The sequence below is a fragment of the Alligator mississippiensis genome, chromosome 3 (assembly GCF_030867095.1).
Source record: "Alligator mississippiensis isolate rAllMis1 chromosome 3, rAllMis1, whole genome shotgun sequence".
Lineage (NCBI taxonomy): Eukaryota > Metazoa > Chordata > Crocodylia > Alligatoridae > Alligator > Alligator mississippiensis.
In genome coordinates this window covers 165,012,776-165,029,394 of record NC_081826.1, presented here as the reverse complement: position 1 = coordinate 165,029,394, position 16,619 = coordinate 165,012,776, and the positions used below count along the sequence as shown (strand labels likewise).

The following is a 16,619-nucleotide window of genomic DNA, read 5'->3' as shown; positions in this document are numbered from 1 at the left end:
CTTCATAAGTTCCTATTACAGCTACTGATGGAGAAGAGCCACTATGTAACCATCTCTCCCAGGCCTTAAGCAGATGTTAAAACGAGGGTTCATTTGGGATCTGAGGAATTTTATACTGCTTTCCTAAAATCATTAATCCTGCCAAGCCAGACACACATGGCAGGACATGCAATGTTTGGCATGAGGCATAAAATTCCTCAGATCCAAATTGCACCATTGCTGGGCTGCCACCAACTGAATCCTACAGATGAGGCAAAGGCATCATGATAGGGACCTGGAGCTGCCCCTATCCCAATCTATAGGGATCAGGCTCGGGATAGACATTGGACCCAGAACTATCCCAGAGCTGGTTGCAGACCTGGAGCTGTCCCCAACCAATGGCAACAACCAATCTGGAACACCACACATGCCACACATTCAATTTAAGGCATCATATAAACCAGCTACAAAGATGTTGTACATTACATGTGAAACAACTTTGTGGCTCATTTGCCATTTAATGGCACCAAAATTTGGATGAACATGTGGCATGTTGTAATTTATGGCACAATTAACACATTCACTGCACCATAAATTACAACATGCTAAATGTTCAGCATGGTAATCACACCATAAGTGTAACATCAGCTAGAGGTCCTGGACAGTAAAGAGGAGAAAGGTATGGTGGACTACACCAGCAGTTTCCTCTCCTGTTACCTTGTCAAGGCCTTTTGAGTGCTACCCAACTAGAAATAGCATTCAGGGGACAAGCTACAAGTTTAATGGAGCCAAAATATCACACATTCATTATCTACCTCTACAACATATCCTCTCTGTGATTCTTGAAAGTCGCCAAAATACAACTCATCCCCCATTAAGTATAAGGATATTAACTACAATGCCCATATATCTTACACCAGGGTCATATGAGGCAGCAGCAATGACCACTTACGTAGGCAGGCAGTTGAATAATCAGGGCAGAAGATGGAAACAAATGAGCACTTAGTCACATATTGAAACTTGGATACTTGCCTGGCCACACTCTGCCAACAGTGTCTCTGTCTACAACAGAAAAAAACTGAAACGAAGCCAGTTTACTGAGTATTTCTGAACAGCCCTTGCTGTAAGTATTAATATGAGTTTTAATGACCCAAAAATGATGTACAAAACATCATATCCAGATCCTAGGCAGCCAGGTACAAAGTCTGCAGAAGAAAGGATAACAGTGTGTATAATGACATTAGTCACAGAATCATGGAAAATTAGGGTTGGAAGGGACTTCAGGGGGTCATCTAGTCCAACCCCCTGCTCACAACAGGACCAGCTCCAACTAGATCATCCCACCCAAAGTTTTGTCTATCCAGGTCTTACAAACCTCCAAGGATGGAGATTCCACCACCTCTCTGGGTAACCTGTTCCAGTGTTTCACTACCCTCCTAGTGAGAAATGTCTTCCTGATATCTAACCTAAACTCCCTTGCTGAAACTTAAGACCATTGTTCCTTCTTCTGTTATCTGCCATCACTGAGAACAGGCTAGCTCCCTCCTCTTTAGAACCATCCTTCAGTAGTTGAAGGGTGCTGTTAAATCCCCCCTCAGTCTTCTCTTCAGCCCAGTTTCCTCAGCCCCTCCTCATAAGTCATGTGTCCCAGCCCCCTCACCATATTTGTTGCCTCTGCTGGACTCTCTCCAATTTGTCCACACCCTTTCTGTAGTGACGGGTCCAAAACTGGACACAGTACTCCAGATGTGGCATCCCCAGTGCAGAATAGAGAGGATGAATCACTTCCCTTGATTTGCTGGCAAAACTCCTACTAATGCAGCCTAGTATGCTGTTTGCCTTCTTCGCAACAAGGGTGCACTATTGGCTCATATTCAATTTATTGTCCACTGTAGCCCTCAGATCCTTTTCAAATGATATAATATATTTGGTAATTGAAAGGGCGAAGGGTTCCATTCTGACTGATAATTCATTGGGTTTATTTGAAATTGCTGATTCATTTAATCCCATTTAATCAGAACACAAGAATGTGTATAAAAGGATGTTGAACAACCACACTAATGGGGACCAACCCCTATACATTTATGAAAATATACCAATTGGTAACTGTAACTGTCATGTTTGCATGCTCCTCTAGTATAAATGTAGGAAACCCTTCTTTCCTTCATGGTTAACTGTTTACAGACAGTTAATTTGCTTGTAATGCTACAAGAGCATGCAGTGGTAACAGCCTCCCCATCAGTTAAAATTTACCTCTGCCCATAGCTGGACTGCATTTTAAAGTACTTTGTTAATGTATAAGGGAATTTAGAGAGGTATTTTTTCAAATTCTCACAAATAGCAAGAGATTTACCAATCAAAAAGGAGTAGGAACTCTTTATAGAATTTAGAAAAGACACTGCACAGCAGAAAAAACACAGTGGGGTGTGGTTGTTCAGGGTTCACTGCATGTGAAAAGTAGGAGCTTTCCAGCTGGTCTGAGGTTATCTTATAGAGCAGTGTTTCTCAGCCTGTGGATCGCAACCCAAAAGTGGATCACAAGAATATATGAAAGGGTCACGAACAAACTTTAAAAACAGATTCTCCTTTAAAGAGAAAAATGCGAGGAACCGTGGCTTTTCCTTTGCAGGCTGGCAGAGTTCCAGGCTGCAAGGGGCTGCTTGGGGTCCCCCATGCCCCACTCCCCCACCCCCTGCCCCACACACTGTGGGGGCTGGGGGTAGGGGGTTGGGAGTGAGGGGCACTGGGTCTGGACTGGCCATTGTTGTTTACAAATGGGGCCTGGTATGAAAAAGGTTGAGAAGCACTGTTATAGAGCTTGTAGGAAGTAGCTGCAGCACCCAAACTTAAATATGTACTGCCAAAAGCTTGAAAGCACTGCAAGAACTTAAAGTAAGACAGCAAGAATTATCCTTTGCTGATATTGCCAGGTCTTCTCTTTTCCCAAACTATCAGTCATTACCCTAAAAGCATGAGCCAGAGTAAACTAATCTTGACGTCACCATGTACACGCATGTTTAAGCGCAGTAATTTACTGAGCTGCCAGATACCACTTGTGTCTAACAGGACTATCCAGCAGCGCAGTAAATTCATCTACTGCACTCTAACTGCTGCACACGTGTAGACAGTGATGCTTTACTATACCGCAAATTAGTCTGCTGCACAGTGAAGCATCTCATGTAGACCTGTCCAGTACCTGTCAGATCTAACCTAGTAACCCTAAGAGGACAGTGGTTAAAGTGCAGCACCAACTAGATCTGAATTCTCTGTGCCCAGTTCTGCCACTGACATCAGATGTAAGCCTTGGCAAGTAATTCAGGCTGTTTCCTTTCTGTAAAACAGAGATGCTGCTGCTCACCAGACAAGCACTATATTATTTAGTTAATGTATATAAAGCCCTTTGAGATCAGCTGGGAGACACCAAATGAGCATTATCTCACTGATCCAGGGCAAGGGAACAGTTCTACTACACAGCTAAATGGAGATTAAATGCAAGTCAGCTATCCTATCTGCAAGAAGGTAACCCAGAAAATTCAAGCTATTGGCTTCTTTGCATGCTGTTATAACATTGCTGTATTCAGTTGTGCGTGTAACCTTTGAAATCTTGTGTTCTTTCCTTGTGCTATGCTGGTAGGTCTGTCAACAGTAACTCTACTAACTGGTTTGTCCGTACATTTCTCTTCATTCTAGACGTGTGCTGGTCGCTCGTGGCAGCCAAATACACCATGGCTGAAAGGACTATACTTTCCATGGGACGCCCATGCCCGCTACGGGACAGGGAAGTCCGGGTGAGGGTGATCCCCTGCCCTCCATAAATGCTGACTTCGTGAAGGAACATCTTGAGAAGCTAGATACCTTCAAGTCAGCCGGCCCTGACAATCTACACCCCAGGGTACTCAAGGAGCTGGCGAGCAGCATAGCCCAGCCTCTAGCACAGATCTTTGAAAACTCTTGGCGCTCTGGTGAAGTGACCGAAGACTGGAAGAAGGCCAATGTGGTGCCTATCTTCAAGAAAGGGAGGAAAGTGGTTCCGGCTAACTATAGGCCCATTAGCCTGACTTTTATCCCGGGGAAGATCTTAGAAAAGTTTATTAAAGAGGCCATCCTTAATGGACTGGCCGACGCCAATATCTTAAGGGATAGCCAGCACGGGTTTGTTGCGGGTAGGTCTTGCTTGACCAATCTCATTTCCTTCTATGACCAGGTGACCTATCACCTGGACAAGGGAGAAGAGATTGATGTCATATATCTTGACTTCAAAAAAGCCTTTGATCTGGTTTCCCATGATCGCCTCTTGGAGAAACTGGCCAATTGTCGCCTTGGGTCCTCCACGATCCACTGGCTGGAAAATTGGCTCCGGGGTTGGACCCAGAGGGTAGTAATTGATGGAAGTCACTCATCATGGTGTCCTGTGACCAGTGGGGTCCCCCAAGGCTCTGTTCTTGGACCCATACTGTTCAAGATCTTCATTAATGATGTGGACACTGGAGTCAGAAGCAGACTGGCCAAGTTTGCCGATGACACCAAACTTTGGGGCAAAGCATCCACACCAGAAGACAGGCAGGTGATCCAGGCTGACCTGGACAGGCTCAGCAAGTGGGCGGATGAGAATCTGATGGTGTTCAATGCCGATAAATGCAAGGTTCTCCACCTTGGGAAGAAAAACCCACAGCATCCTTATAGGCTCGGCAGTGCTATGTTGGCTAGCACTGTGGAAGAAAGAGACTTGGGGGTCATCATTGACCACAAGATGAACATGAGCCTGCAATGCGAAGCTGCGGCTAGTAAAGCGACCAAAACGCTGGCTTGCATCCATAGATGCTTCTCAAGCAAATCCCAGGACGTCATTCTCCCCTTGTACTTGGCCTTGGTGAGGCCGCAGCTGGAGTACTGCGTCCAGTTTTGGGCTTCACAATTCAAAAAGGATGTGGAGAAGCTTGAGAGAGTCCAGAGAAGAGCCACGCGCATGATCAGAGGTCAGGGAAGCAGACCCTACGATGACAGGCTGAGAGCCCTGGGGCTCTTTAGCCTGGAAAAGCGCAGGCTCAGGGGTGATCTGATGGTCACCTATAAGTTTATCAGGGGTGACAACCAGTATCTGGGGGAACGTTTGTTCACCAAAGCGCCCCAAGGGATGACAACTAGGTCAAATGGTCGTAAACTACTACAAGATCATTTCAGGCTGGACATAAGGAAGAATTTCTTTACTGTCCGAGCCCCCAAGGTCTGGAACAGCCTGCCACTGGAGGTGGTTCAAGCGCCTACATTGAACACCTTCAAGAGCAAACTGGATGCTTATCTTGCTGGGATCCTGTGACCCCAGCTGACTTCCTGCCCTTTGGGCAGGGGGCTGGACTCGATGATCTTCCAAGGTCCCTTCCAGCCCTAATGTCTATAAAATCTATGAATACTTTAAGCACCTCCAACATATAGGGTTCAGTCATCCTCTCCCAGCCCTATATGAGGTACCTGGGCATGACGGCTTGTGTGTTAAGGCTGCGCATAAAGCAGGTAGATAATTTAAAGGAGCCTTTACCAATACTTATGTTTCCTAGTCATAAAGCCAAGAGCAAGGATAAAGTCTGGCACTAGAGAAGCAAATTGCCTTCTTCCTTTCACTTACTGCACAGTCTCATAGCTTTCCGTCACAAGGCAATGGAGTCAGAGGCTGCATCCACATGAGCATAGACTTTTATTTCCCCCGGGACAAGAGGCATCGGCACACCTTATGCCACTGCTAGTTGTCTCTGGGGAACGCCTGTGCCACGCACCCTCTGGCACATGGCAGGTTTCCCCGTGAGGGCAGGGAAGGCTGAAGCCAAGACTGAGTTGGCCCAAGCAGCCTAACCTGGGGTCCTGAGGGCCTCCTGGGGCTGCAGCAGCGGTGTTCCTGCTGCTTGGAGCCTGGCCCACAGCTGAAGCACAGCTCTGGCTGGCCAGGCTCCAGTGGTATGCACTGCTCCAAATGCGCTCCCCTGCTTTTCTTTTTGACTTGGGGATCACCTAGGGTCAAAACCTGCCCCTGCCCCCTCTCCCCCCATGCTGGTACCTTGCAGCATGTAGAGCAGCTGAATGTGTAGTATGTGGCACCACAGACAGGCCTGCAGCGCCACATACTGCATGGCCTCACCCATCTGGATGCGGCCATAAACTCTATTAGTAAGGACTATATGGATTTCTCTGTTGTTCTCAGAGTTGGGTAATAAACTGCTGAGCCATTTACAGACCTCAACCATTGCTTAAGAATACCAGTGCCACATCACTACAGATACAAATAAGCAGTAAGAATACAATGTGGTTTGCTATTCCAGCTACTGTGAAGCAAGGTATAGCTCAGCTGGTTTCATTCCAAGGGCAAGAGAAATGTTCAACTTATGCTCATTGTTCAAAGACTGAACAGCCAGAATGGTGCTTTTGGATGTAAATACTGGTGAATCTAAAGTCTGATCCAAAACACTAGAGCTGACTTGACTGGCTAGTGAAAGGTGACTGACCTTAATTCCTCTTCTGCCAGGTTTGAAGGGCAATTAAGAAACCGACTAGAGTACATGGGGCCAGAAGAAAGGCAATGCAGTGCTGGAAGATTTTTTTTCTTTCCTTCAGCTGTCAGAGTTGGGTCTCCTGGCATATTTATACTACTTGAACCTACTGACCTGCCTGGTATCTGCTAGAGCAGGAAAAACCAGCTAAGCTCCAAGCTAGTGTTGTATGCAGTCCTGACTCTGCTGCTGTTGTCTTCAATCAGTCAGATAGACAAGGTTTTGATTGTGAGGACATAAACCTATCTCAAAGGAAAAGTACCAGTCTCTCACACTGGTGCCACCAGTGACTTGGTTCAAAGGAATCTTCATTTAATCTCCATGGAAGGAAACCCCTGAACAAGAGACCCAGTACAGTCCTATGAGGGCCATTATGAGCACAGAAATTTAGGGATGTCAGTAATAGCATCATTTCCTACACTCTATTTTAAACAACAGCTGCCTTGGACTCCTTTTCCTTGGGTAATAACTTCAATTAATTTATCAAATTAAAGTCTACCTGACCAATTTAAGTCTTAAACGATGTCTGTCCTCATCGACAAATCTCACATTTTGTTTTGCCAGAGGCAGCTGTCAAGTTGCTATTTTTAAAAGGGTTCTCTTTCTCTCCATAGCCATAGCATCACTTCAAGCCAGCTGCTGATGGGGAGAGGAAAAAGATGTGAATTTCAATTCAAAATAATCAGAAAAAAACCCTGGCTCTTGTTATCATTTTCATTTGAATAGGCATATGATGGCAAATGAATTCCAAGCTGTGAATTGTGCTCAGGTCATGAGGGCATGGCTTGAAAGCTGTGAAAGACAGGGTGCTTAAATTTTTCCACATTAGTTTATCTTTTGTAAAGATGACATAGTAGCACATAGCACTTTTTAAGTCTCAAGGAAGGACAACAAAAATGGTTAGGGGGTTGGGGCACATGATTTATGAGCATAAGCTAGTCTGCAGAAGAGAAGACTGAGGGGGGATTTGATAGCAGCCTTTAACTACCAAGTGGGGGGGGGTGTTCCAAAGAGGATGGAGCTGGACTGTTCTCAGTGGTGACAGGTGACAAAACAAGGAGCAATGGTCTCAAGCTGCAGGAAGGAAAGTTTATGTTGGATATCAGGAAAAAAAACTCTCTCACTTGGAGGGTGATAAAGTACTGGAATGGGTTACCTAGAGAGGTGGTGGAATCTCCATCCTTGGAGGTTTTTAAGACTCAACAAAACCCTGGCTGGAATGATTTAGTTGGGTATGGGCAGGGGGTTGGATTAGATATCCTCCTGAGGTCCCTTCCAACCCTCATTTTCTATGTTTCTATGAATCTGATTGGAGACTTAGCAGGCCTTAATATTTCTGGTCTTGCTCAATGTTTCCCCACAAATACTTCTGTAAAAGGTAGATGTGTTCAAGCAACAGTCTCATACTGGAAAAGGATCATATTGTTGCTTAACACAGCACTAAGAGCAAGGGGATCTGGACTCCATGCCCAGACTTGCCAAATATTTCTTGTCTAACCCTGCATACATTATTATATACAGTTTTCCTATATGTAAAACAGGAAATTAAATATTACTTCACTTTTATAAGCATGTTGTAAATTCACTGGCTGTGAAGTGTTTTGGGCCCGTGGCTGCAAAGTGCTTTAAAGGCAGCACATATAATGAATAATGAGTTATTTACACCAGAATTAAATATTGGACATCCAACATTGTAAAGAGAATGATTATTTGTTAAAGGAATTAATTCTTGTCTAAACTTAATATCCTATTCTATTTCATTTTAATTTTTACTCTTATTTTTGAATCTCATATTTTAGCCTCAAAGGGAGTGTCTACAGGTTCATTAATGCACTTTTGCTACTGTGCATTAAATGTAGTACCTCTAAGGTAAGGTACTAACTAAATGTTCATTAGGCTCCCCTAATGTGCAGTAGCAAAAGTGCATGCTTTTACAGTGATACTTAATGTGACATAGCCCAATTTCACTGTGTATTAGCGTGGTTTTTGCTGTGATGCTCTAATGCGCAGTAAGATAGCCTACTGCGCATTAAAGCACATGTATAGATACACCCAACAGGCTGATGGTACAGTATCTGCAAATGCAGATGAACAAGCTATTTTTTAACCATTTGGGGGGCTCAAGACAATGAAGTCAAACACATGGTGGCTTACTCTAAGAGTTATGAAGAATACAAAATAATACCTACCCTCTGCTTGAACTGCTATTGTAATTAAGGCAGAGATCTCTGTTGAGGATGCTGTAGTAATATTCACAATGTAGTTAGTGCCAGAATTCAGATCTAAACACACCTCTGGATTAGCTTCAGCTGTAGTAAAGTCAAATGTCATTTCATATGAAAATTCCTTCTGAAACCATCTTTGTCCCAACACACGAAACTGTTTTGGGATAAGAAAATGAAACAAGATTACAAAATTAGCTCTTGATTTCCAAAATATAGAAGGCTGATTCAATAAATCCACGGCAGCCCAATATAGCACTTAAACACATAATTAAATCCACCTCTATTCAGTAAAGCACTTAAGCTTGTGCCAATAGAACTCAATCATGAACTTCAGTATTTTGCAGAACTAAAGCCTCAACATAAGGAAAAAAGTGGAATCAGCAGCACAGGAGGGAATCAAGAAAGCAGCACTCAGAACACAACCATCATCAATTTATTACCACACCCACTATCCCATTCTGAAATATCTGTACTCTCTAAAGGCCTGAACTTCTGCCCAGAAAAAAAAACCTGGCAAGATACTAATATGTGGAAAATTATAAGAATTCTCCTGCAGACTTTACCTGAAAGAATAATTCAGGACACAACCACAAGGACACAACCATGACACAACCACCTCTAACAACCCTCCTGCAGCAACTGAAGAAAAACAGAAACAATAATAAAACATCATACTGGACACCTCCCAGCAGACATAACCACACACTGCACTACAACATTAACTGTTTCAGGAAGAAAGCTAACATTGAAAGTCTCAACAAAAGCCAGGACAACAACAACCTCTCTCCCGCAGAGAGAAAAGCTGCACAGTTCCTAAAATCCAACAATGGAAAGTAATCAAATCAGCAGACAAAGGCGGAGCTATAGTCATCCTCAACCCTTCAAGACAACATCAATGAAGCCAGCAGACACCTCTCCAACACATAATACTATAATGAAATTGGAGAGGACCCCACATCAACTGGAACTGAAAAATATAATCAAATCTTTCCCATGCCAGCTTCAAGACAACCTCCTTTTAGTTTATCCCCCACTTTCTCACCCCAGGAACTTTCTATATGTTCCCAAACTCCACAAGCTAGATAACCCAAGGCTGACCCATCATATCCAATTGAAGTACCCTACTAAAGAGCTATCAAGATTCATAGAAACTATTCTGAAACCACTTGTCACTACAGAATCAAGTTTTCTACAAGACACCACAGACTTCCTCAACAGAATACAGAACATCAACCACGTCCCTGAGAAGGCTATATTTGCAACCATAGATGCCACCAGCCTTTACAGTAACATCCTGTGCGGGCCAGGAACAATCCGAGGCCCTTTTTTTGCGCCGCAGGCTGTGGCCAGCAGCCCAGACACGCCGGGTCGGGGAAGGCAGGCGGCGCGCTAGAATTAGGCACGGACCCTTAATGGTTGTTTAAGATTGTTTACTTACACCGAAGATGGTCACGGTGTAGGCTGGAACGTTTCCAGGAATACTTCGCTTAAATCCTAGTTTAAGGACTCAGAAAGAACTCTGATTCACTCACACGAAGTTTTCGAGGCTCCGTGGAACTTTGCGCGCAGGGAAGGGTACATCGAGGGATCGTTCGGCGACGGGGAGAAGAATCAATAGGTGATCAGTCTATCGATCAGCTTAGCCGCAAGTCAAATCTCCTTAGAGGCACTCTGCAGCGTGCTCAAAGTTCTCCGACTTGGGCGGAAACCACTCAAGCCTCTTATACGGCTAGCAAGCCAATTGCTAGCCGCCACGTAGGAATAATTTAGAACTGACCAATAGTGGGGCACGAATTTAAATACAAATGGCGGGAACTCCTTGCAACGTGCATTTCTGTGCTGCAACGAAGAAATGCACCCTGCAAAGAAAGCCACAAACAGCGGGAAAATAATTCAGCAGTGCCGAAGCGCACACACAAAAAAAACCCACACCCTTGGGTTGTGACACATCCCACATCATGAAGGCACAGATGCCTGTCTGAAATACTACAAAAACATGGAGTCCACTCAGATTTGCAACAACATGTTGCACAAAGCATCCACTTCATCCTCATCCACAACAACTTCACTTACAACAATTGTCACTTTTTCCAAACGATGGGCACAGCTATGGGCACAAAGATGGCCCCTCAATATGCCAGCCTCTTCAGAAGCCACCTGGAGGAAAAGTTTTCTAGAAAGTGCACCAGCAAACCTGCACTATACCTATGTTACATAGATAATATTTTTATTATCTGGACTGAACACCTGGACCTACCTACTGATTTCCAGCACAGGTTTAACAACCATCAACCCTCAATTAAACTTTCTCTGGAATACTCCTACTCTAATATCAACTTTCTTGATTCCACAATCCATAACCAGGATCTCACCCTACAAACCACTAGGGCTGTGCAAAGCGTGCCCTATTCGATTCAAATTTGGCCCGAATCAGGGGACAGTGATTCGATTCATTGATTCGGATCACTGTCCCTGATTTGATTTGGCCAAATCCAAATCTGAAGATTTGATGCCGATTTGGCAAATCAGCGATTTGGACACAGACACAGCTTTCAAAGTTTTTTCTACATACCTTGAGATGGCAGGTGCAGCCCGTGATCGCTGCAATGCTGGGACACATGAAGCATTCCACAGGAGTGTGGGGGAACCCTCCATGTGCTCAGTGGTGAACCCAGAAGTACTTCCGGTCCACTTCCAGGTTTGCTAGGGAACGCGTGGGGGGCCCCCACTGCTTCCCCTGGCTCAGCAGTTGGCCACAGGGGGAGCCCGGGTGCCCCCCCAGACCAAGGAGGTACCAGTCACTAAGCCAGGGGGACTCAGGGGGGCCCCCACGTGCACTCCCCAGTGGACCCGAAAGTGGGCCAGAAATACTTCTGGTCCACTTCCGGGTCTGCTACTGAGCGCACTGGAGAGCCCTCCCGCCCCGTGCTTCTGTGGGATGCTCCATGTGCCCCAGCATTGCAGCTATCAAGAGCCCCTGCTACCTAGAGGTATGTGGAAAAAACATTTAAAGCTGTATCTATGTCCAAATCTCTGAATCTATTCAGAGGGTTCCGATCCGATTCGGAGAGATTAAAGGGTCCTCTGATTTGATTTGGATTAGGAGATTTGGCCACTAAGCCGGGCTGAATCTCTGCCAAATAGAGTCAGGGATCGAAGCTTCGCACAGACCTACAAACCACTATATACAGAAAACCCACAGACCACCATACCTATATCCACAAGACAAGCAATCACCTCAAGCACACCCCTGCAACTGCACACGAATCACCAAACAACTACAGCCTGTACTCAGCAAAGATAATACCTTGACAGAAATATTCTCAGCTTCTCTGCTCCTGGCTTTCAAACAGCCCCCTAACTTTGCACAGCTCATCATCAGAAGTAAACTCTCCACTGCCCAACAAACATCATGTGGGATGCAGCTTGGCCTTGGCAAGAAATATTTAACCTGTCAGCACATCTCCATTGGCACTACTATCAATAACCCCCATCAAAAAACCATCAGAAACCACAGCCTTTCCCAAAAATGTGCTATACCTGATCCAATGCACCAAGTGCCCTCATGGCAAATTATGTGGGTGAAACTAAACAGCAACTATGCACCAAAATGAACAGAAAAAAAATAGAAGACAGAGACATATACACACCATTAGGAGCACATTTCTCACAGCACAACCACGCCCTCTTTGACCTCACTATCCTCATGCTCAAGGGAAATCTGCCAACACCTTTAAAAGGCCAATTTAGGAACAAAAAGTCATAAACTGGCAGGACACTAAGAACCAAGGATTAAACACTGATATCAGTTTAATGGTAGGTTATGTTTTATCCAATTCCTCAATTCTTCCTAGATACGAAAGGTGAGAATGACCACCCTCCCTTTTGATAGGCCTTGATCTCCCAGTATTTAACTGTGGCTTCCAACACGTGCTGGTTTGCAGTCTAATTAGAATGAGTCAGAGCAGTTTTGATTAATCAAATCTGCTTCATTTTCTAATTAGAATGCTCCACCATGGCCTCATTTGTCATGTGTATAAGCCCCCATGGGTTTAAAAATGGCCACTGGACCGCTTTATCTAAACCTCAGCTATTTTTAAACCCCCTGACAAAAAATATCTTGGATTCAAAAGCTTGTCTAAGTTGCTCCAATAAAAAATATCACCCTAAGAAATCCTCGCCTGTGTCATAAAAATAATTAGCACAGTGGAGCCCAGGGCTATATTATTGGTGCCCCTGAGTATTTCTGCAATAAAATATATAGCAAGTCACAAACTCCTTGCTTTCTAGGATTTAGTTGTACTATACCTGCTGTTAATTTCCCTATATTTATTTGTATTTTGCTTTCAATCTCCCTGTAGAGGCACCAACAATAAAATGCACAGGACAACCACAGACGCCAAGGGCGCGTCCGCACTTGCAAACACATGTGCTTGCAGCAGCTCAAATAGAAGTGGTGCAAATTTGAGCCAGGGCTTTTTGCCTCAGCACACATCCCTGGGCATGCACTTTGGTGTGGGGCAAATTGTGCCACTTAGGACAAAATAACCCTGCCTGGTTCCTCCTGGATCTGCAGCCAGGGGGAGCTAGAGCCCAGGGTGAGCACCTGTCCTGGCCCCATCAGTACAAAAAGCTGCCCTGTCAAGTAGCTCAGGGCTACTCATGCTCAGGAGCTTCTGGGGCCCAGTGAATTGGTACTTGGGGACATTACCCCTTGTGCCAGCTGAACTGCTGAAGTATCCCTGAGAGTTCCCTGGACCCTCTACCCACTGCAGCAGTCTGGCAGTGGGGGCTGCTGCCTGGCTGTGACCTGGTGCACACCTGCCAGACCTGGATGGGGACTGCACAGCCAGTAGAGGCATCTGCCCCTCTGGGCCAGCTGCCAGTGGGCTGTGGCTGCAGAGTTGGCCTTTCTGCAGCACTACTGCCATGTGCACCCCTGCCTGGCCATCTGGGCAGCTATCGCCCTGAAGATGTTCCCAGTGTGGTAGCCTGCTTTGAACTGTCAAAGCATGTCCTCCTAGCCCCAACTGGTCAGGAGATCAGCCACCTCCAGCTGGGTACAAGGTGCCAGCTCTGAGCAGGCTCCTCTGCCTGGGTCCTGCCACTTGCCTCCCTAGCAGGAATTCTGGTGTTCCCTACTTGAACACTGAAAACCCCCTGATAAAAAAATGCCAAAGTCAGTCTGTAAACTACCCCCAAATCCATGTTTCTCCACAATTAAAACAAAAGACTGTGGGTGGATGTGAAGGGATGTGGGGGGTTGTGGGGTGTGTGGGTGGATTGTGGGGGGACTGTGGGTGGGTGCTCAGGATGGGTGGGTCCCCTACCCCCTGCAGGGTGCAGCCCCCCTGCACAGGTCACAGACTGCACCCCACAAGACTACAGCCCCTCCCCACAAGGGCCACAGTCCCCCAACATGGGCTATATGGCCCCCGCAGGGTCTACAACCCCCCCTGCAGGGACCATATGCCCCACCCCTGATTGCTCCCCCAGTCCCCCGGATTGCTACCACACGTGGCCCCTCCCCCATCGGCTCCTGCAGCCCCACCCCAATGGCTGCTCCACTGAGCCCCACCTCCTTCTTGCACTGCTAGCCCTCCCAATGGCTGCCCCAGCCTCCCGGTATTAAAAAAAAAGCCTCACACTCATGGGCAGCAGCAGAGGCTGTGGGAGCTTTGAGGCCAAGTGGCAGAGTCCCCTCCCACACAGCATGGGGCAGCAGGGCTCCCTGAACACCCCTCCCACTCGGCCCAGCCCCTGATGCCCCCCCTGCCCAGCCCCAGCATTCCAAGACTCAAAAAAAAATAAAAAGCCCCATGCTCCCTGGCAGTAGCAGCTGCCATCAGGGTCACTGGGGCCTTGTGGCAGAGCCCTCCACACAGCATGGGGCAGTGGGGCCTGGCCTTAGCCACCTAGCACCTGCACTGACACTGCCCCATCACAAAGGTGCGGCAGGGGTTTGCAGGGCACTGTGCGGCTCCACACGCTGTCAAGCAGCTGGGGCTGTTGCAGCTGGTCACTCGGGCCCTGTGCCGGGGTGGGGGAGGGCACTCTGCCACAAGGCCCCAGTGACCCCAACGGCAGCTGCTACTGCCGGCTAGTGAGGACTTTTTTTTTTTAATTGCCAGGATGCTGTGGATGGGCAGGACAGCGATTGGGGGGAGAACTGGGGGGCAGGTGGGGGCTGGGAGGGGCAGCAAATCGGGGGGGGGAGGTGAGGGGTGGAGCCGGGTGAGGCAGCGATTGGGGAGGTTCGGGGGGCAGGCAGGGGATGTGGCCAAGTGGAGCAGTGATCTGGGGAGCTGGGGGAGCAGGCGGGGCCATGGGATCCCCCCCATGGTCCCCTCCCCCCTCCTCCAGCCTGCCACCACCCCCTACTTACTGGCAGGAGCCTGGATCCAGCTCCCTGCAACTTGAACTGCTGCCTGCCTCGCATGGGCAGGCATCATGCTTCAGCACTGGGGCAAGGGCCAGCCACAGAGATACTCTGGCTGGCTACCAGAGCATCTTTGTGGGGGACCAAGCCTTCGGTTGCCTCCAGGCACAGTCTGGGACCTGCCCTGCTTTTTTCCCCCAAGTTGATTTTTGACCCTTGGATATTCAGGGGTCTAATTTTGCCCCTGTGCTGCAAATTTGCAGCGCATGAAACATTTTCTTGTTCCTACATATGCCTCTTGCAGCATCTCAAAGGGCTTTGAGATACTGCAAGACATGTGTATGCTTGTGTGGATGCGTCCCAAGATTCCATCTCATCTGACATGGCTGGTGCAGTGAAATAAAGAGCCAGTTTTTGTATGACATTAGATATGAACAAAGGTAATCTGAATGGGGCTCACTGCAGACAAGAGCGTGGATCCTGCTACTGTTACCTATATCTTTGTCATTTCCAGACTTAACTGCCATAACTACATGCTACCCTGATATAGAATGATGATGCTACTTCTTCCGGTAAAGCGCATTTTATTATTTATTTTTTTAAACATCTGCAAGCAGCCTGTGACCTTGGACAAGACATTTTGTCTCCATTAGACTTAAGTACATGCTTAAGTGTTTTGCACTGGCCCAACCAAATCAACTTAAGAGCTTTACTGAAGTAGGGCCTTTGTCAAAAAGCTTGGTGAACTTTTTATCCAACCTAACAGTAGGGCTGCGCAAAGCTTCAGTCCCTGATTCAAGATTTGGTGGAGATTTGGCCCAATTCAGTAGCTAAATCTCTGAATCAGAACTGAATCAGGGGACCCTTTAATCTCTCCGGATCAAATCAGAATCCTCCGAATCGATTTGAAGAGATTCAGCGATTTGGACAGAGACACAGCTTTAAATTATTTTTCTACATACCTCTAGGTAGCAGGCAGCTCGTGAATACCGAGACGCTGGGGCAGATGGAGCATCCCACAGAAGTGCGGGGGGCTCCCCAGCATGCTCAGCAGCAGACCTGGAAGTGGACCAGAAGCAGTTCTGGTTCACTTCCGGGTCCGCCCGAGAGCATGCAGGAGGCCCCCCACACGCTCCTGTGGGATGCTCCATCCACCCCACCATCGCAGCGTTCATGAGCCATGCCTGGTACCTTGAGATATGTAGAAAAAACATTTAAAGTTGTGTCTATGTCCGAATCACTGATTCTCCAAATCAGCACTGAATCTTCAGATTCGGACACATCTGATCGGGGACAGTGATCTGAATCAACAAATCAAATCACTGTCCCCATTTGGGTTGAATCCAAATCAAATAGGGCCTGTTTTACACACCCCTACCTAACAGTAGTATTTCACTTTTCCTCTTTTAGTAGTACTTTATCTTTTCTTTCCACTGTTCTTCCTCTTCCCCTATTATTCATCCAGCCTCACTGAAAGTGCTTCATAGTTTTTAACTG

The 16,619-nt window shown here is 46.7% G+C and overlaps 1 protein-coding gene across 1 annotated transcript in view; it reads right to left on the bottom strand.

Moving 5' to 3' along the window:
* SUSD1 (sushi domain containing 1) overlaps nt 1-16,619 on the bottom strand; it is a 100,249-nt gene that overhangs the window by 39,904 nt on the left and 43,726 nt on the right. Inside the window, exon 12 of the mRNA XM_019490779.2 lies at nt 8,708-8,897. Coding sequence (XP_019346324.1) covers nt 8,708-8,897 — 190 coding nt within the window. The remainder of the gene's footprint in view (nt 1-8,707; nt 8,898-16,619) is intronic.